This window comes from Pipra filicauda, unplaced genomic scaffold (assembly GCF_003945595.2).
Source record: "Pipra filicauda isolate LSUMZ 115617 unplaced genomic scaffold, ASM394559v2 scaffold23_size5868930_pilon, whole genome shotgun sequence".
Classification (NCBI taxonomy): domain Eukaryota; kingdom Metazoa; phylum Chordata; class Aves; order Passeriformes; family Pipridae; genus Pipra; species Pipra filicauda.
This window is the reverse complement of record NW_024104354.1, coordinates 5,698,623-5,720,190: the sequence shown is the minus strand read 5'-3', so window position 1 is coordinate 5,720,190 and position 21,568 is coordinate 5,698,623. Positions and strand designations below refer to the sequence as shown.

General features: G+C 38.8%; 1 protein-coding gene across 1 annotated transcript in view; it reads left to right on the top strand.

Annotated features, from left to right (window-relative positions):
- The window catches only part of RNF217 (ring finger protein 217), a 67,885-nt gene that overhangs the window by 28,654 nt on the left and 17,663 nt on the right, over positions 1–21,568 (top strand). Inside the window, exons 2-4 of the mRNA XM_027747060.2 lie at positions 4,766–4,999; positions 12,674–12,838; positions 20,609–20,810. Of these exons, the coding sequence (XP_027602861.1) occupies positions 4,766–4,999; positions 12,674–12,838; positions 20,609–20,810 (601 nt within the window). The remainder of the gene's footprint in view (positions 1–4,765; positions 5,000–12,673; positions 12,839–20,608; positions 20,811–21,568) is intronic.

Genomic DNA, 21,568 nt, shown 5'->3' with positions numbered 1-21,568 from the left:
CTTTCAAGGTAGTTCAACATGAGCTTGTGACACAACAGGAATTTTTTTTAGCGAAAGGCTCTGGTTCAACTTTTATTAATAATAAATGACCATTTTAAATACAAGTCAAATACACTATTTTGAACTCCTCCTGGATCCTTTTGAGGTCAGTGATACATGCCCAGTAAAGCTAGCAAAGCCCTTCCTCCTTCCCTTCTGAGGAGAGGAGTGATGATTCTTAACTGGAGTGAGGTTACAGGTGATGATTGTCAGAGAAGATGGTGGAGCAAGTTAATGAGAAAGGGATTTAGAAAGTAATTTATTGTAAATCTGCTGAGAAATTAATTAAATTTAATTAAAGGGGGAAAAATCAGGGATCCAGACTGATGAAGTTAATACTCAAACCACAAACATGGCCACAGAACCATGTTACACCTTAACAACCATTTTACACCTTAAAGGCAGGTGTAAAATGTGTCGTAAAAGTTTGTATATTCTTTGGTTGGCACTTCTTGAATCACTTCTACTTGGATTTCATTTGGTTAGCGCCTACCACTGTGGAGTCCTGAACCGTGGTAAGTCCTTCAAGTATTTTCCATGAATTTTTTTTTTCTTTTTTTAAGAAAATAAATTCAAAATTACACACTTCCCAAACGTACAAAAAAAATAATTCTTCACTGATTTGGAACTTATCAACAAAAATGAAAGATGTTTCCAGTGAACTAGAAAGGAATAGGACTTTGCTTATAAATAAAGGGAATTTTAATCCAGTTGGTTTTTTTACCAGTAGAACATGAAAGTCTTGTAGACTATGTTGTCCCTTCACTTGCATTTGTGCATTTCCAAAAAATATTTTTGTATGCATAATTTCCTTGGTAATTTACAGGGTATAATAATAATATATATATTATTTGTATAATAATATATATATTATATTTGTATAATTTGGGTATAATTTGGTGTACTGGTAGACATTAAATTTCTCTACAGAAGTGCATATGACATAGAGCAATATTCACTTTAAGCATTAGTAGGTAAGAAGAGCAATTTAGCATATACATATACTCTGAACTAAGAGTAGAGTTTCAGTTAGAAAATATTTGTTTGTATGTGTCTATTTTAAGGTAGAATGGCCCCTTCTTTAAGGAATATAGCTGTAATACAGCTAACCAAGTACAGCCTGCAAAAGTTACTTTACATCCAGCTCGAGCCAGGCTAAATGACAAGTATAAATCAGTGCTTCTCCAGTCTGGTTTGAACTTTGCTTGCTGTGTAGCTAACAAAGATTTCCTTTAAAAGAAAGCTCAGGAGGTGGAAATAATTTTCTGACTTCAACTATCATGCCACCTGGTATTGTTTTCTGTTGCTGGTGTTACTGCTTTTTGGGCCACTAAGTGTATCGGTGTAGAGTCTGTGTGTGTGTCCTGTCCCTGTTCCTCCCTGTCAGGGCTCCCCCCCTTCACCCCTAACTGCCCAAAAAACAGCTTGAAAAGAAAAGAATTGGCAGAGAGAGGTACATACTGCTCTCTTGATAGTTTAAACATTACCTTTCTGTAGGATGAAATGTGCTAGAGCCTGCTTTCTCCTTATGAATTGTAACCAGAACTAGCCCCTGCTGAAATGCTTTACAGAAGCTCAGCTGAGCATAAGAGCTGGATGCTGCCTGGCGTTTAGCACCAAACTGCAGCTTAACTACTTTTAGGCATGTGAGTCCTTCCTCATGCTGTGAAAATACACTATGCTATTGTGTACATTGAGAGTTCTGAGGCCCTTAATACACAGTGGTATTCTTAAAACTTGAGAATTTGACATTGCGAGAAGCAGATATTGAGGGGATAAGGCTCTTCAAAACAAAAAGAAAATGAAGGAAAATAAAAAAAAAGATATTTTTACTCATAAGAGATCTTTTGTTTTGTTTTTTTCTTTCTCATTCTGTAGCACCTCCTGAGTCTGTGGCAGCAGGTAGCCTAATAGGCTATCTCTAAAGCTGTACTGCCATCAATTGCTGATGCTAGTGCACAAAGATGGACTCTTTACGGTAGGACAAAGCTTCATTGAAGTTACTGCTAATAAGCTCTGTTCACTTCAGTCCCATTCAAAGCATGGGAAAAGGATCAATCTCTGCCAAACTTGAAAAGCTGAAACTATTAGAAGTTAAAAATTATTTGTTTCAAATGGGTGTAAAACAGATTTTCAAGATAAACACTGAAACCACACATGACTTTTATCACATATATTAATCGTATTCTGTGTGGGCATGAAATACACAAAGTGTTGAGCTTTGTATTCCTTCACTTTTATAAATGCAGGTTTGTTCCAACTAGCATTTAATATAAGCAATGTTTAAGTACCAGCTTCGATGTCAGATACAATGCACATTCTCATTATGAAGTAGCCTAGTTTACTCTTAGAAAAAGGATGTGCCTCTTTTAATATCTCCCTAATGCTTAAAAAAAAACAAAAAACAAAACAAAAAAACCACCACCACAACAACAAAAAAAACCAACCAACCAAAAAAAAACACCAAAGCCACGAAGTAGTTGTAGGTGGAATTATTTTGATTATTTGGTTTTAAAGTGTTGTACCTATATTTCTCTAAAAAAAGCGTATACTAATCCTAGTGCAATGGCTTTTTATATTTCTGTAGCAAATTGTTTTCTTAGTTTATTGTGTTTGAGTGCTATAGTGCTGCATTGATTGTCATCTGCTTTTTAAGTACAGCTTCATGATGTACAGGGTCATTCTTCCAAGAAGAGTCACTCTTGTGGTGCCATATGCTTGATTTCAATTTTTAAATGCTGCTACAGTTGAATTAGTATCCTACAGGTACAAAATGTGGACATTCCCCAGCATGCAGTTAGTGTAGTTTTGGGGACTTCTTATGTTTGTTTTTTTTTTCATACCTTTGAGTACATCCTCCTTCTCTACTTAAACTTGTCCATGTAAAAGCCAAACTGACTCTAGCCTTCTTTGGATGTGGCTGAGCTCTGCTCACTTTTTAGAGCTGAAAATGAAATTTAAGGAAGTTCCTTCCTAAGAGTGGGTGTATTGCTGGGAGAGCTGTCTCTCCATACTGCAGACAGATCTGCCTCCATTCTGACCTGCCTGCACCCTGAGCGGAGGGTGCTCAGGGCATCATGGCAGCAGTGGCTGGCTGAGGTGTTCTCCACCATTCTCTGGTCTGAGACTGTTGCCACCATGCACACTCTGCTTTTCTTTATCTAACATATACCTAATCTCTTTATTCTCTGTAGTTTTAGCTACATTGCTGAGAGAATAGAGGTAGTGCAGCAGGGATTTTTTTGAAATCAGTATGAAACTTGGGTTTGATACCATGGTGTTATGACTTCTAATCCTCTGGCTCCTGACTAAATTATCATTCAGCTGCTGAGACAGCAATGACAGTGTTGTGTTGCTTTTCAGGGTTTTTCTGTCCTTTAGCTTAAATACTTCATTAATAGTCTTTGTGTCTTCTGGTACCACTGTGCAGCAGCGAGATCTGTGTCCAAATTTGAGGTGTTCCCATTTTATTTAGAGTGTTGTTTGGCAGGTTCCTCTATTGGAGCATGCTAAAGAATAAGCAGTCTAGGGAAATCAAACTTACCAGTCTTGAAACACTAATTCCTGGAAAGATGTGCTGGTTGCACTCATTTTTCTCTGCATGGAGATATTCAGTGATGAAGGAGTTGGCTAGTGGTCAGCTCCACTTGAACAGTCAAAACTCACTCACTCAAGATTACTTGGGACAGACACAAACATGTTCTAGCTGGGTCCTTGCAGACTCTCAAGATCCAGCAGGGTTCATTAACTTTGGCTCACTGCCAAGCAAATGCAACTCTTGTGTGCCCAGACCAAGTAGGATCTGCTGTTTTGGCATGGAGTTCAAGCTGTTAAAGCCTGCCAAGCATGAAGGGTGCAGATCTGGGTCCAGTGCGCTTCTTGGATCCAGGAGCTCTGGAAACACGTTGTGGATATCTGACCATATGGATCAGCTTGGGACCATCAGGGCTTATTAGATCAACAAAACTTTCTGCCCTGTTAACCTCAAGCTTATTTCTGTGCCTGGTTTTAGTTCAGTTTTTATTGTTTTCTTTTATGTTGTTTTTTTTGTTGTTCTTGTTTGGGGTGGGGTGGAGGTGTGTGTTTTAAAACTGACTCTGAGGTCTGGGGAAATTGATTAGCTTGGTCAGCCTCAGGCTCAGCTAAAAGTTTCTGCACTTGCAGTATGGCATGTAAGGAGCTTCTTGGAAGCAGACTGCCCAGGCACTGAGCGTGCTCAGCAGGAACCAGCTCAGGGCTAGCACTGAGTTAGAGCTGCTAGACTCTGATCTTAAATTGACTTTTAATTCCTCTATGCTTTAATTCCCAGCTCATTTTGCAGTGAAACAGTATCCACTGCCTGCTTTCTCACAGCCTATATGAGCTATGATATTGGAGCTCTGACCATTACACCCAAAGTACGGAGGCCTGGATGGACTCTGCCAGTTAGGACTTGTGTTTTGGTTTTGTGGCGTGTGTAGCCATGGTATGTACTAGTTAGACTGTATGTTTAATACCTGCCAATGTCATAAGGGTAATTAGCTTTCCTGTTTAGATTTGAAAATACTCTCTAGAAAAATTGCAGTGTGCTTGATGTAAGTCAAAATAATTTTAAGAAAATATGCTTGATAGTCTGTGGGCTGTTGCAGTGCTTGAAATTATTTTTGCTCACAGAATTCACAAATGCTTGCTTAACTTTTCCAGGCAAAAGGTCATACAGCTCTTACGGGTTTTCTTTCATATGCAGGTGCAGCTGGGACAAGTGGATATAAAATGCCCTATCACAGAGTGCAGCGAACACCTGGATGAAACAACTGTCCTCTATAACCTGCCCCATGATGACATCATCAAGTATAAATATTTCCTGGAACTCAGCCGCATTGACTCCAGCACCAAGCCATGTCCTCAGTGCAAGCACTTTACAACCTTCCGGAGGAGAGGCCACATTCCTACCCCTGCCAAATTGGAGAACAAATACAAAGTGAGCATGTTTGCTAGGGCTGTGGGTTAGATGGCACTGCAAAAGTAGAACAGCATTTGGTGGGCATTAAATGAGCTTTTTTTGCTTCAGTGGAGCTGTGTGCAAGCTGTGATTAGAAATATGAATCTGTAGTATGTTGTTGATTAACTACTTACTTGGCTTCAAATAGTTCAAGTACTTAAACTTCAGCCCTTTTTATTTTTTTTTTTTTTTGGCAGAGAGTGTAATTTTGTCCTGACATACATTGTAATTTAAAGAGTGTTTTCTCTCGACATGAGAACAATATGGTCACAATCAGAAGAGACTGGGGAAAGGGAACTTATCACCATAACCAGTAATTCTAGACCTACTACCCTTAAGTTTTCCCTGAAACTCTGGGTAAATGAATTCTGGTCATTTATGCTATTAGGCAGTTGGCTTTGCTCCTTCCTTAGTAATAGAGCTGTTGTCCATCCTGCTTCTTGGTTTTGATTTCTTCACTGTCTTACCAGACATAATACATTACTGTAGCCTCATCACTCACAATGCAAAAACTTGAGAAATAGGAGGGGAAAAACCCACTTCTGCAGCATTTCTTTTCATAGAAGATTTGCTTATACTGTGATTTAAATCGAAGATAAAAAGCAAGAGTTTAGAAGAAGCTTTGTGCTGCTGAAGGTCCATCTAAGTTCCAGAAGATGACGTTTCTGTCTGCAGCATCATGTTCTGTGTTAGTTTTCCATCCGGTTATTAGATTTGATGTGGTTAATTTCATGATTGAACTGGCCTTTCCTGGACAAACCAGTTTCCTCAGTAGGAGTTTAGATGACTGTTTAGATAGCTCTAATTACACAGCATAAGATTCAGCCCAGTCTGAAGATTAAAAGGTAGAAGGTTGTGTATTCATTGGAGTTGAAAAGTTGGTAAAGCTAATTCTGAGTTATGAGCTATTTATGTATATCTGTGCAAGGCATGAATTACATGCCACAATTACAATGTCTGTTGGGCTCAATGTTTTCAGATTTTTGGTGTCTTACATTGAGATGGAAAAATTTGAAACTGCAGGTAAAATTCCTTCTGCTCACAGCCATTCTCCTTCACCCATCTACTTCATCATCACCACACATGAGATGTAGTCCAGGGTAGATCAGAGCAGGTAAGGCTTCTGCAGCCACCTCCCTTAAGGTGTCAGGAGCTGTTACTGTCTCACAAGTGTGGGTCATAGGTGATGCAGCTGTTGTATCATGGGCATGCCAGATCTGAGAATATTCCTCAAGGCATAACCAGTGCTCTTTTATGAGTCAAAATGCTACAGTTAAAATGTTCCTACGACTTCCCTACAAACTACAATCAGAAGGAATGGGTGACTGTGATGCATAGTACAAGCCGGCAGCAGTTCACTGGTCCTGCAGTGATTCATTATGTGCAGCTCTGATCTGCAGAGCTTAAGTCTCCTGGGAACAGACTCGGGCAAAATGTGTCCTTTGAGCTGAGCCCAGGTGTTGTGTGCAAGAATGTCTAATTGATGCTAGTCAGAAATATAATTAGGAAAGTGCTAGCAACAGTATGGATGATCATGGGCCACAAGGCATCAGCCTACTCCCTGAACATCTACTGTTTTCTGGTATACACACAGTTTTAGTGATTTATTTTAAGCTTAGCACAAAGAGAAGTTTTGCTGCAGGGAGAAGGTTTAGAAAGAAGACAATATCAGAAATTGAGTATATGTGAGTAATTACATACACACATAGCTGTGGACCGATATTATCTTGGTTTTCTTAGGTTCTCACGTGATTGCTTGTGTGCATCCTCTCTGTGTCCTGAATGACAGGCTTTTTGGAGTTAAAAGCTCATTTTCTTTTGCTTATAGTGTTAGGAGATGTCTGACTGGAGGCTCGTGAGCCTCACATATTCACGTGCAAGCAATATAAACAACAATTTCACCAGATGAATTCTGCACCAGCGCTGGAAGTGCTGGCTTCAAGAGAAGCCATGTGGGGAACATCTATGCATAAGCCTACTAGTAATATCACAGCACATGAGTGCTCAGTGCCAGTATACTCACTCTTATACACTGCAACAGGAAAGCACTCTAAAATCCAAGACTTGTTTGAACAGATACTTTCAAAATGTTATTAATGCCATTTCTAAAATCTGATACAGTATTTAAAATTACAAATAACATCGAAATTTAAAGAGGCAGCGAAGTAGCAAAGTTATAAATTAATTTTCCTTACTATAGGTGGTTTATGTCAGCTAAATTGATCTAGGCCCTGCAGTTCAATTGGCTGAGATTTAAGTCTTTGTATGCTAAACCTAGAAAGTCAGTATGTTGAGGGAGAAAGAGGGGAAGAAAAGGGGAACTTGCTATCCAAACCTTTCTTCTACCATTAATGCCACTTAGGACAGTAGTCCCACAGCAGTGGGACTACTTAATTTTCTATATCAAGTATTTGTATCAAAAATGGATCCAGCTTTGAGTAAGGAAATACCCTTGTCCCCTCCCATATGACCTAAATTGGGAATGCAAGACTTGATAGTAGACAAGACCCTAATAAAGCTTTGATCAAAGCTGTTATGACAAAGTGCAAAGGAAATAGGCAAAAACTGAAAAATTGCTGGTTAAGTTCCTGTGTGTGGAACAGATAAGAGTTTCACAAGAGTAAGATGACTTGTTCTGTGTGGGGTTTGGGGATTTCCCCCCCCCCCCCCCCCCCAAGTCCTGGCTTTCAACTGTTGTTTTAATGTTAGTTCTTTAACCTGGCACCTTCCATGGAGAAGCAGTACTTGATTCTTGGACTCTTATTTCTGCTTTATCAATCTCTAGGTTCATAATGAAGTTTTCTAGTTTACTTCTGTCAAGAGATACACGTCACGTAAAAGGAGGACTTGAGTGTTTGGCTTTGCAAGTGCAAATGTTTTTTCAATGCAGTTGTTAGATAAACTATCTTTTGTTTTAACTGCTGAAGAGTTTCTGAAACTTGTTGCTCTTGAACTAGCAGGAGTCCATACCAGCAGAGATGCTGTGATAGAGCTGATCTGCGTTATTTATACCAAGTAGTTCCTCACTTTTTGATCAGATTTTAACCTTTAAGTCACAGATACCTTCATGGCTGTTTATCACTTCAACCTACCTTGAGCCTCAACTGCTGTGGATATGGTGATTTTGCCATGCTTTCCATCTTTCCTCTCAGCTGTTCATTCCTGCCAGCCTGCTTTTGCTCATGTTGATGTTTTGGTGTCACACTGGGAACTGGATCAAAGATCAGCCCTAATGGGACACAACGTTTGTTTGTTTTGTTGTTGCTTCATTTTCAGCTGCTACAAGAAAGAGGTTGGGTTAGTGATGAGGAGAAGGAAGCTGTTTGGGCCGGAGCCCATATTTATTTTCAAATAAAGTGACAGTAGCTGTAGCTAGAGACTGTAATTCATGTGATCAGTTAGTTGCATAATTAATTTGACCATCCTATTATATAGCTAGTGTTCCATCACCAGCAGAAAATCCCACTAAGCTTTTTGCACCTTGAGGTTCTCAGAATATTTTTCCTGTGCAGTCAGTTTTGCTATCATCATGTCACATTAATCAATGTTTTGTGTTGAAATTATTTATCAATTTTGAAAGGTCTTTTCCTGATAAGTGAGGAAACTGATAAATAAAATAGTTTGCAGTAAAAAGGCTAGCTAAGAAAATGAAAAATGTTAGCTTCAAAGGTCAGTGTTTCAGAAAGCTGAGAACTAAGAGTTGTGTAAGGTTTTCTATTTCAAGGAGACTGACCTCTAGTATAGACTGACCTCCAGGCATAGAGGTTTGTGTTTATATCCATCCTCTCAATTCTAATCTATGGAAATGGAAACCATAAAATAAATGGAAAAATGTTTGTGTGAGGAAAAACATATTTGAAAAAGCATTGGGTTAATGTTTTGGGCTTTTGTAGGTATGGTTTCTCTGCTTTGCTGGACTATATTTTACTGGTTTAAATCATATGTAGATAGCACTTCTGTGCCCTTGTTACGATGGTTTCGTGCACTAATACTGAAGCATAAAGCAAATCATATTTGACTTTCTTTCAGAACAGCAGAGAAAGAGTGGAATAAGAATATGAAAGACTGCAGTATTTCTGCAGTCTTTGTGTTTCTGTTTCTTAAGCATGTTGGTGTCCCACTGCATCCAAGTTTGAATGGGTTTAGGAGTTTGTTTTGTGATCACTAGTTCCAAGAAAAATAAGATTCGTAAGTACTTACATCGTTTTCTTTGCCTGCTTAGTGTATGCTCAGCATTGAACCATGGAGAAGGGAAGTGACCCATTCAAAATATAAAAACAATTTACTAGTTCAGTTTTGAGGAAGGTGCTGTCAGGGTGGCAGGTGGAAGAGGAAACTGGTAATGAAACAGTTCTCACTAGTTCAGTTAGTTAGGGCCATTTGTGGTAAAAAATGTTATTTCAAGTTCATACAGTTATAGCCTCATCTTGTATTTCAGTATTTTCTAATTAATGTATTTGGAAACAGGTGATGTCAGTATGTGTGTAAGTTTAAATATATATCCTAGTGGCTGCTCTATTACTTTCACTTATGTAGCTGCTATAATAGAAAGATAGAACCTGCAATCAATTTGTGTCAGATTTTCACCAAAAACCAAACCAAAACTGAACCCATGAAACTTGCTTTAAATTAAGTTGTCAATTTTTTTTAAGAAAGAAGATTTAGCTTGCAGCTTTTCTACCTGTTGGTTTGTGTTTGTATTTTTTTAACATCTGTGTTCTGTCTCAAATGTCTGAATACTACAACTATTAAAAGTAAGTGATACTTGTAAGGGGTACAGGATATCAGAATTTAATATCACACTCTTATTGTATCTGCTCGATATGAAGAAAATGTATGTATTGTAATACTTAAATGCACATACAATATTTTTTTCTTTACAAAGATAATGACCAGTAGATGTTAACAGACTAAAATGTTATGTATTGTAATGAGAAGAAAGTCTCTCGATTTCTTGGTGCTGTTTCACTTCTGTGCACTTCAGCTGTATGCCCAGCAAAGGATCATGAATGGGAACATGCTATCTTAAGGGTAGTGAGAAAATTTTCTTGACCCTTAATTCCTATTCTTGCACTTGATGATCCACAGATGTGGATTGGCGTAAAGAGTTAAGCTGAAGTGATGCACTGAGCAGCACGTTGCATAGACCCTTATTAAAAGTATAATACGTGGTTAAACAGGTCAAGATGTGCTGGTTTAAAAGTGAACCAGTGGGAGAAATGAACCCAACTGTAGAGAGATTATAAGTTAGAGTTACAATTTACTAAAAATCAATTACAATAGATGCAACGATACAGAGAAAAACTTGTTTTAACCTGCAAAAAACAGATGTATAGCCCAGCCCCCTGGGACAAGAACAGAACAGTATTCTTTGGCCCCTGTGCTGAGCACCACGTGGCCCCCCTGGGTGCAGAGTAAAAGGAGAGGAAAACCCGTTGGTCCAGGTGATGATGATAGTTCTGTTGAGGTAATTTTCACAGTCTTGTGGAGAGTGGCAGTCACAGTCCTGTTGAAGTTCTGGTCCTCCTCTGGATCCAACGAGTGATACCAGAAGTCTCAAAACCCCAAGATTATATATGCTCAGGTTCAGGTGGGAATGTCCTGTATCTCCCCCAGGGCAGGGAGTTTCACAATGGGTGATTTAAGTGAGTCTTGTGATATTTTTGGAGTCTTTGATGGTCTAGGTGTTGCAGCTGCCTATTATGCCAGTCCAGTATGGCCCATTAGCAAAGATGACCCCTCAGGCTGGGTGTGAAGGTGCTAATGCCTCCCTGGGATGGGGGGAATTATGACAGCTGAGTCCTTAGATGTGCCCTGGGCAGCTGCTGCAAATGATCCATTATCAGCTGTCCATCAGAAATGACATAGAGGGTGTAGAATACACAGTTTTGGTTATACCCACATAGTAATAACCTGGTCCTGGCCACTGTAACTAGGACAACATCGCACAATACAAACCAAGCTATGACTGTTAGACACTGCTGCAGTGGAAAAAAACAATATTACTCTTTACTGGTGAAGTTAGACAACCACTGGAAAATAGGTTAGCTAGGGTCATAGAAATGCTCAGGTTGAGCAATTGTGTCTATTAGGTTGCAATGTGAAACATTAAAGGCAAAAAACTAAATGCTCTCTCTGTGTATAGAACTTGGGGAATAGCGTTAAAGGTAACAGACAGCTTCATTTCTAGGTCATGCATCAGAGATCAGATCAGCTTTGTATTATCATGTCGGTAGTGATAGATGTAGTGATTGCACATATAAATAATTTAGGCTACCCCCCAGCAAAGCATATAAGGGAGATCAGAGCACCTACTTTGGACTCTTAACTGTAGTCAAGGAGGCACACCACCAGTTAACATGTCTGAACAGAGGGCACAGCAACTGCTGGGAGTGACAACTTCAGAAATGCATTTTGGGGATTTCACATGTGACTACACTCTAGGATGCAGTTTCCTGAACAGCACCCCCACACCATGCATGGCCAGCACAGACATGTCCATGGTTTGGTGGTGAAGCAAATGTGGACACAGATATAACCTTTGTTTGGCTGGTGGAATCCCTCAATCCCATCCATCAGCTGGTACAAAGCCAGGGTAGTGCCAGACATAGACTGCAACTGGAGATGGTGGACAGGGCTCAGCAGTTGCTTGAGAGGTGTGATTACCCATCTTTCAGGCTGAAACGTTTTTCAGCCAAACACAGCAGAATTGAACATGTTGCAAAAGCCTGGATGTGCCTGTGTCTAATATGGCTTCTAGTTCTTGCTTTCCTTAGTCACAATCCAGGTAGGAGGCCTGTCTTTCATCAGATAAGAATGTGCCTCTATTTATTACTTGGCAAAAAAAGCAACTGCCATAGCTTTTCAAACAGAAAATGGGCAGGCTCTGGAAGAAGCAATGACATGATGACGATGGTACCTGTTTGACACAATGATTTAAAACCGAGGGAGTGGAAAGAATAGATCCTTTCTCAATTTGAGTATAGCTTGTGGTTTTTGCCATTAGGTGTGGTCTGTAGCAAGCAGGCTGTTTGTCACGGCCTCAGCTTGCCTTTACGCAATCAAGAGCAAAAGGTGGTGCCTGACTTCCAGTTGGTCATTCTGGCTCTTGGATGAGAACCTTGTTCATGGCCCCTGTTTCCAGGACCATTTCTAATATAGCTTCATAACCCATTCTGGGTTCTGTAGAGCCCCCTCAGAAGACCAGGTGCTCTCTGGTAATAGCCTTGGCAGTGAAGTTTATTACTAGAAGACGACAGATCTACTGCAATGAAAACTGTCTGTTAATTTTTAGGTGATCTCACAAATGTAGGAAGCAAGTGAATAAGCTTCCTGGATTTTGCCTTTTGTCAGTTGAGCCACACAGTGTATTTGGGGAGCAGTTCCTATGGTTGAACCAAGCTACTTGTGTTTTGTTTGATTGAGGCCTTTCCTGACTTTAGCAATTGCTTCTGTATTTTCTCTCTTTTTTAAAAAAATATAGAACAAGCTAGCTTCCACAACTTCTTGTGTTTTTAAAACAGACCCTTCAAAAGATGCTGGACCTTTGCTGAGCAGCTACTCTCTTAATTGAAGAGCAGTGGTTTTAAAACAGGCTTTCTAATTGGATCAGCGTCCAGCTTATAAACATGTGGTGTTTTCTCATTTGTACAGATCCAGTGTCCATCTTGCCAATTTGTTTGGTGTTTCAAGTGCCACTCTCCCTGGCATGAAGGCGTTAACTGCAAAGAATACAAGAAGGGAGACAAGCTGTTACGTCACTGGGCCAACGAAATTGAACATGGGCAGAGGAATGCCCAGAAGTGTCCAAAATGCAAGGTGAGCTGCTCTCCCTTGGCTTGCAGGTATTGTTTATTAAATATTAAAAATAAATATTTTTAGCTTCCGCTCTCAGCATTGAAAATGGAATTCACACTTGCTGTGCAGGGTCTTTTCAAAGACCCCTTAAGAAAAACAGGTCAGATGTTTTACTTGCTGGTTTATGCACTGATTCTGCAGAATAGCTGCCTGTAAAAGCAACGTTATGGAAATAGTAAGAGGCGGCATTGATATATGCTTAGAATCACAGAATCATAGAATGGTTTGTGGTAATGAATGTGCTACAGAATAAATCATTCCTAAAATAAAGCTTTAAAGAAATGGGAAACTGTAGAGAAATATGATGCCCTTTGTCATGTTTTCTAGAGAGTTTGAGTGAATTCAGTTTCACAAGGCAGGAAGTACTCTGTCAAAGAGTTAAGGGAGAGTTTAAGATTTGGCAAAATTCTGAGTTTTTTAGGATTAAATGTCAGTTCTGCACAAGTCACATCTCAAGGTGCGACTTCACAGGCCGTACCTCGAGTACTGTATCTGATTCTGGGCTCTTCACTTCAAGAAAGACATTGAGATGCTGGAGTGAGTGCAGAGAAAGGCAGTGAAGTAGTGAAGGGTCCAGCAGGTAAATCCTGTGAGGAGTGGCTGAGGGAGCTGGGGTTGTTTAGCCCGGAGAAGGCTCAGGGAAGACCTTATCGCTTTCTACAACTACCTGAAAGGAGGTTGTAGCGAGGTGGAGGTTGGTGACTTCTCTAGTGCAACCAGCAAAAGGACAAGAGGACATAGCCTCAAGCTGCTTGAGGGGAGGTTCAGGCTGGACATCAGGAGGAATTTCTTCACTGAAAGAGTTGTCAAACATTGCAATAAGCTGCCCAGGGAGGTGGTGAAGTCACCATTCCTGGAGTTGTTCAAGAAATAACTGGACATGGCACTTCATGCCATGGTTTAGTTGACAAGGTGATGGTCAAAGGTTAGACTTGATGATCTCTGAGGTCTTTTCCAACCTAGATGATTCTGTGAAGTGTTTCTTATTAATTAGTTTAATTTTCAACACTGAAGTGCAGTATCTATTCCAGGATAGGAAATACTTCCTAATACTCAAATGAGATTCAACAGCCCTGCATACCCCTGACCTGGTTGCCCTTAATGAAGGAGCTGTTACCTTGGTTCACTATTTTTTTTCATAACACCTATCTCCAGCTACCGAGGGAGTAGTAAGTCAAAACCTTAAGAGCGTCATGGTGGTGGGAGACTGTCCTTTTTTTTTTTTTTTGAAAGAGAATACCTAGTCTGAAATTTTCTATTGCTCTAAATCTACATAGACAGGACAAAGTAAGGAAACTGGAATGTTTGGTAGAAAATAAATATTGAAAGGGAGATTTCCTTGTAAATATACCAAGTATATGTCACACTTTGAGCCTTACACTGTGCAAATAAGAAAATGTTCATCAGCTTAGTAAGTGTCTCATTTTGGTCTTTGGGAAAGAAATGCCTGTGATGCCATAGCTTGAAAGATTTTGAAACACTAAGCAAAATTGGAAAGCTCTAAAATCAGCAGCTAGTTGCTTACCCTCCCTCATGCACATGTGACATTTTAACAGTTTTTACAGCTTGCTCTTTGGTAAGAGTTGATAGGTTTGAACCAGTTCTAAAAATGTTCAGTTTCTGGGAAGTCATAAAATAAAATCCTTTGTTCCTTTTGGAGTGGGACCTGTGTTTTGGTTTTAATTCTTTGACTTGTGTCCGGATTCAGATTTTGTGACAATGCAAATAATGTAACTATTGTAATGAGTTGTCCAAAAAAAGAAGAAAGTGGACCAAGCAAAAAAGTATGAATGTGGAAAAACAAGGGGAAGAAGGCTTCTAGCTGGAAAGAGAAAGGAACTAAAACCGCTAACTGTAACATATTCAGCCTGAATAAGTAATAAATTTAAAATGCCATATTTAAATGTACAACTCTTTTCACCATCTTCAAAAAAAAAAGGCTAGACACTTGAAACTTTTGTGGCTTGTCACTAATTGTGAAACATAAAATTGCATGAGTTAGGCTGCTAATTTCAAAAATACTTTAGGTTTCTTTCCATAATCAAAGGAAAATAAAACCTCCTACATGGTGGGAGGCAGTATGGAAAGTTATGAAACTAGCACAGAAAAAAGAAACTCTGTCAAGTTCTTTCTGTTGATGTGTATTGTAAGTGAATATTGAAGAGGGAATTCAACTTTGTTATAAACTGTGTTGCTACCTGTACTCCTGATACTTTTTTCTTCAGAGATGAAAAATATTCTTCCTGTCTGCAATCTCCAAAATGTTTCTATCAACACACTGTTGATAGAACTATAACTAGCTCTATAACTAGCAAGTAATCAAAGGACCAGTTAGCCAATGGTTAGTGGTACTGTTGTTCTTTTCTTTCTTTTTTTTCAACGGTTATTGAGTAATTAAAAAAATACATCTTAGGCAGCACTCTTCATCAAGTCTTTGGTAGATATCTGGGCACGTGGGAATAAGCATTCCAACAGTTAACAGTTTGGAGTCAAGGGGATTAGACCTAACACTTCTCTGCCTTTCTTTCTCCAGCCATCCCCCTAAAACCTCTATATAAAATAACATTGAATCAAATGACAATCATATTTCCAAATAAAATAAAGAGAAAGACAGAGAAAATAGAGTTGATAACATACCATTTAATTTATTCTTGTTCTAGGTCCACATAGTCAATGTTTCAGGTGACAGCATATTTTATTTTTAACCTCTTTCATGTGTTGGTTAAAAATTTGCAGCAGCCAAAGTTTACAGATTGAGAAAAAGTCAAGATGAAATTTTGTCTGAAGATATTAGTATTCAGTCTTTACGCTAAAACTGAAACTAAGAAAAATTAGAGATAGAAATTTCAGTAGAGGTAGAATTTCTTTGCTTGGGTAATTTGTAAAATTACTGGTAACTTCCAAAGTTACTGATTATAGTGTAAACTCTGACCATATTTTACAGATACCTTCTGGAGATAATTATTTATACACACCACATAGATGCACACACACACACAGACTCTCTCTTTAAGTACCTGTACCACAGAGAAGTCAAATGCACTATTATTATCTTGTCTGGGCATACAGGTGAGAAAATGGAAACACATTTATGGGGGCGTGTATGTATTGGCAGATCCTCAGGCACGTATTCACAAGTTTTTCAGTGGTTTTGGTAAGTGCTTTGAAAGAACATAATCCTTTGTAATCTGAATATAGTGGGGACTGTTGAATAAGCTTAAACTTGATTGCTTTTTGCTGTAACTGGATACAGCTTCAGTGAATCTAATAGGAATAGCTTATATTTACCTAGTCTCTCTAAAGTGTGTTTACATAAGATAATAATGTTACACACTGTCCAACTATGTAATTGTAGATCCATGTTTTGATTGTATATTAGTATGGAAATACACTACTTTTTTTTTAACTGTATCTTAAATTAGTTTTTATATATTTTTTTTTGTTTTTAATAGAGCCTTTTCCAAATTTACTATAAGCTATTTTAAGGAAGTCAGCATAGACAATTTTTTTCAACAAGGCTTGTCCAAAAAGTGCTGGTCCTGTTCTAGAGAGAGCTGGCTAATGCATGCAAACTTGCTACATGTTTTTAGATGCCATTTGACTAAATCTATAACATTACTTGTCTTTCCCTACTACTGTTTTAGGGGTTTATTTTTTACAATTTCTAGCTAGGCATTTGCAGGAAAATGCCTTCGTTTCCGCAAGTGTCTTTACGGTACAGCAAACCAAGGAAGTACTTCATGTTGGTGTTATCTTACCACAGATTTCAAAAACAGCACTGTTTGAGGAAAGACCACACAGCAGCTCTAGTTTAGAAAGCTTTGAGCAGCAACAGAAGTTTAAGTAAACAAGGATGTCAATGCAAATAAAGGAGTGTGTACTTCTTATCTGTGGCTTATCCGTTCTGATTACTGTAAGTGTTATAACTCAGGGCATAGATTTTGAAGGTGCTCTGCAAATTAATTCTCATCCTCTGGAGGGAGGAGTGTCCTTATTTGTATACAAAGGGATAAAGCTGTGCAGATTCTCTTCAGGAGTGGAGGAGAAACGGCCATTCTCACCTTCAGAATTTTTGGCAGTGATTTCCCTAAAAGATTTCTATGAGAGGACTTCTAACATTCAGAGGAGGTAAATTGAAGGTCTGAAATAGCCACTGTGCTACTTTAGTTGTTTCCTTAAGACTCTGAGCTAGGTGTGTTTGCCTTTGATGTGTAATTTTTACCCCTCTTGTTCTGGAAGCCATTTTTGGGTTTCTGAATGACTAAACCTTCCCCTGTAAGGTGAGGGTATGTCTTTGGTTTTGAATGGGTATTGGGTGTAGGATGAAGCCTGTTGCATTTACTGAATGCTTGGAGGCAGAAACTATGCTTGCAGTCATCATGCTCTCACCTTGCCTCTTCTACCCTCATGGTGCTGCTGGGAACACAGCTGCAGCTAACTATAGCAAGCTGCATTCCTGGCCCCATACATTCCCCCGGCTGCCTGTTGCATACCGTGGTATTGCCAGTGGAACAGGAACAGTCATTTGATATCTGATCCATCAGCTATCGCTTTCTCAATTTATAGATTTGTAATCCATCTCTGTCAGTGGATTATCTGGAGGGCAGGGAGGCATGTCCGTGTGAACCAGAGCTGAAGTTGATCTGGTGAGATGTCATGTCTTAGGCTTGAAAGCAGCAGAGTTCATCTGGCATTGTCAGTCTGCGTGCATGTGACCGAGAGTCCAAGCCCTGCATCTGAGGTTTAGGGTTTTTTTTTTACTTCATTTTTTTGATAAAGTCTCTCCTCACTGTAAAAAGGAAAGTTCTTTCAACAAAAAAAATATGGGCAAGTACAATCAGTTGTTCCAGATTTGCAGCTTTTGAAGATAGTTACATATGTGCAGATAAGTATTCACTAAAATTTTTTTTATGGTTTACTTTTTGAGGAAGCAACATAAAGTATATGTAACTGCAGTATGTGTCTGTAATAAAATAAATCCCATAAAAGAAGCATCAACTTCTTTTATGTTTAAAGAGGACAGTATGACTGGAGGACTTAGAGTAGAAACAAGTAGATTGTCAAATAGTTCAGCAGTGGTGCCTAGCTAACTGGAGCTGGTTTGCATCTAGGAAAGCACGGGTAGGCAGTTGGCAGGCAGTTTCTAAGAAGTGTGAATATTTATGAAAGGTATGAATGGTAGAACATATAAAGCTATTTCCAGCATCTTCTTGAAGTTCTTACTACCAAAAAAATTAATTTATTTTTGAAACATGAAGTAGTTTTGGTTTGCATCTAGGGTTTTTATAGGTTCCAGGCTCATACCATCCATCCTAACTGAAAGTCTGTAACTTAATTGGGTTGGTAAATTAGAGAAGAGAAAGGAGAATTAAATGGTTTTGATTCAAAAAGAAGATAAAACAACCAGTTAATTCTCATTAGTGGGATAAGATCTAGTTCCCTCATGTACATTTTTAAGATGGAATCAGCAGATAAGGAAAGTTACCTCTAAAATTGCAGAAGTCCATATAGTTGCTTTCTGAATTTCAGTCCCCTGAAAAACTAATTGGAATTAAAATTTAAAGTTAATTTGTTAAAATACATTAAGTCACTAATAAAATTCCTTCATTTCAGTTCAAGTTAATCTTAGGAATTACATTAAACTGTGGCTCCACGAGCAAGGTCAACATTTTTTCACATGTAACCTGAAAAGTAAAAACAAAAGTCAAACTGACAATATAATGTCCCTTCTAGAAGAAAATAGCATATAACTTGGTAAGTTATTCTTAAGTTGGTACAATATTGAGTAGACTTCTGTTTCTACTTTGTTTATTCAGTGCTTAAATGTGAAAGTTTTAAAATCAAGTGGCTTAATAAGCTCATCAGCAATGGTGTTTTTTCAGGTGCTTCTGGAAAACAGGGCAGCTGTGATACAGCAGGCTTTCTCAGGGTGGAGAGGGTTGCTTGGTCATAAGGGATGCTATTTGCATCCCTTCTCTGGGGCAAATGTAAGTCCACTAGAATCCTTTCTCAGTAGAAAGTATTTTTATAGCCCAATTCTCTCTTTTGTGAATGTCTTTCTCCTCTTATGTTTGAAAGCAGCATTTGAAAGTATAGAAGTGCAAATTCTGAGATCACTGCTGTTGACAAAGAGATGTTGGCAGGTGTATCTGGAACTGCTGTTAACTACATCTGCCACTGGATCTTTTATCGTGAATATTGCTGATGGAAAACATCACTTTGCTACATGTATGAAGTGCCAATTTCAGTAGATGTGTGGGTGAGTCAGGTGTGATCTCAGATGACCCCTGATCAGCACCAAAGAACAAACACATATGACCCTCTCAATAATGTTGGATACCTCAGGAGCCATGAGCCTCTCTTGAGGTACCTGAGCTATCAGTGTCTCTGATGCTTGCAGGGTCACAGAGTGGTGATGCCTTGTCTTTGCCTGTATCTCCCTGAAAAATAAATATATGTAGATATCTGTAAGAATTTCAGGAGGCATTCATTTATCCATTGCAAGTTTCAACAGATAAAATTCCAGTTGGATGTAACAGGAAAAAATATTCCCAGGGAGAATGGTGAAGCATGGGACAGGTTGCTGAAAGAGGCTGTGACATAGCCATACTTGGAAATTTTTAAAATTTAATGGGATGAGACTTGGAGCAATCTGATCTGACTTTGAAGTTAGTCCAGCTTGGAGCTAGGGGTTAAAATAGATGACCTCCAGGAGTCACTTTCAGCCTCAATTATTAGGTAATTTTATCTGCCTTTCTGTGGACCACTGTGGAATGTGGTCTCAGGACGTGGGACAAGGGTTGTATGTGGGATGTGTGTAGCAATTCTGTGGGCTAGGAAGAGCATGTGTTTACCACTCCATTAGCTGTGGTTTTCATTGACAAGATTTAAAGTAGCATGTAATCGTATTTGATTTCGTGGAATACTCAGGACCAGGATTACCCTCTCTCCAAAGACTCTTGGAACTGTTAACAAAAAACAGAGCTTTATTAGATCTATGCAAAGTAGGTAAATTTTATCAGTTTACAGAAGAGTACATGGAGATACAGGAATGGAACTACTTCTGCTGGCAATCAGCAGAAAGATGGATGTAGAACTTAGGCAGCCCTGCTTCATGCTCTACTGTGGGCATCATGACGCTTGGTGTAATTTTTAATATGGTTTGTGGAATCTTTCTGGGAAAAAAACCCACAACAACAAAAATACTTGTGAAACGATTCACTGTAACAGCAGTGTCTTTCTGGTGTATATTACAAAATGCCAAATGAATTTGTGATGGGAAAGGGATGGGGCCACAGGTGGTGTGAGAGGAAAACCCATCTGTGGAGAGATCAAACAGAGTTCGTAGCTACATTTACTGTGCTGCTTTTATTTTTAATAAAGTTCAGTGCTAATGTGTCTTCTTCAGAAATAAAAACAAATTTTCAGTAAGGGCAAGGATCACTCATATTCTCATCTGATATGAAGAGTGTTTAAGCAAGGAAGGAGAATTATACAGAAAATGGAAATCTGGAAACAACTTATAACTCATATTTAATGCTCTGAAGCTTGCCTTAGAAAACCATTATTGTCTTAAGCCAGCTGCAGTATTAATTAATGCAAATGCAGGCTTAAGCAAGGTGTTGCTTGCAGTGTCTTTTCATCTGGCAAATGGATTGTACTGGGTAGTGCCTGCTTTCCTGTGCTTAAGGAGGGGGGGAAAATAACTTTTTTTTCCTTCTTCTCATACAGATCCACATCCAGAGAACCGAAGGGTGTGACCACATGACCTGTTCACAGTGTAACACTAATTTCTGTTACCGTTGTGGGGAGAGATACCGCCAGCTCCGCTTCTTCGGAGATCACACGTCAAACCTCAGTATCTTTGGATGCAAATACCGCTACCTCCCCGAAAGACCACATTTAAGGAGATTAGTGCGAGGCTCTGTTTGTGGTGAGTGGATAAAGGTTCCTTGTGGAGAGCTGCACAATGAAGTGATTGGGGGGATAAGGCAATATTTAAATTAAAACATGGTTTAAAGTATTGGATGGGCAACTTGCTTTTCAGTTATGTAAAGGGGGGTTATCAAATATATTTAAATATACCACATCTGTACTCCTTTTTTAGATAGACTTATATGAGTAAGTATTTTGTCCTCTTCTGATAGCTTCTGTTTCCTAACCTTCTTTAGTAATACATAAGCAAACTGGAAAAATGCTATCAATATGCATGTGGATGGCTGTGTTTAGTATTCTGAAAGCATATAGGAGAAATGGATAAGAGCAGGAATCTTTTTTTAACCTCTCCGTTAAGGATCTGTTTGAATAAAGCGCTGTTAGGATTTGAACCTGATCTGGGTTATTTTTTAACTTTTAGCTTCAGTTCAGATAATATCCAGCTTAAAAGAAAATAATATACATTTACTTTCTCTCAGAACTATGATCCCAAAATACAACCATACAAAGTGGTTGTATTAATGTCAAAAACTGGGGACCTGATAAGGAAAATAGAACTTCTTGTACTTTGAATTAAGTCATAGAAATTGGAAATGACTTGGAATTCACCTAGGATTAGGAAATGCTTTGAGCTTATCTATTGGTGATGTTGATTGCAGAGGTAAAGGTAAGAGTCTGTACATGTGGAAATAGAAGTCAGCAGACCTGAGGTGAAAACATTACTCCTGAGCCCAACATATTCCAGTAAGAAAACTG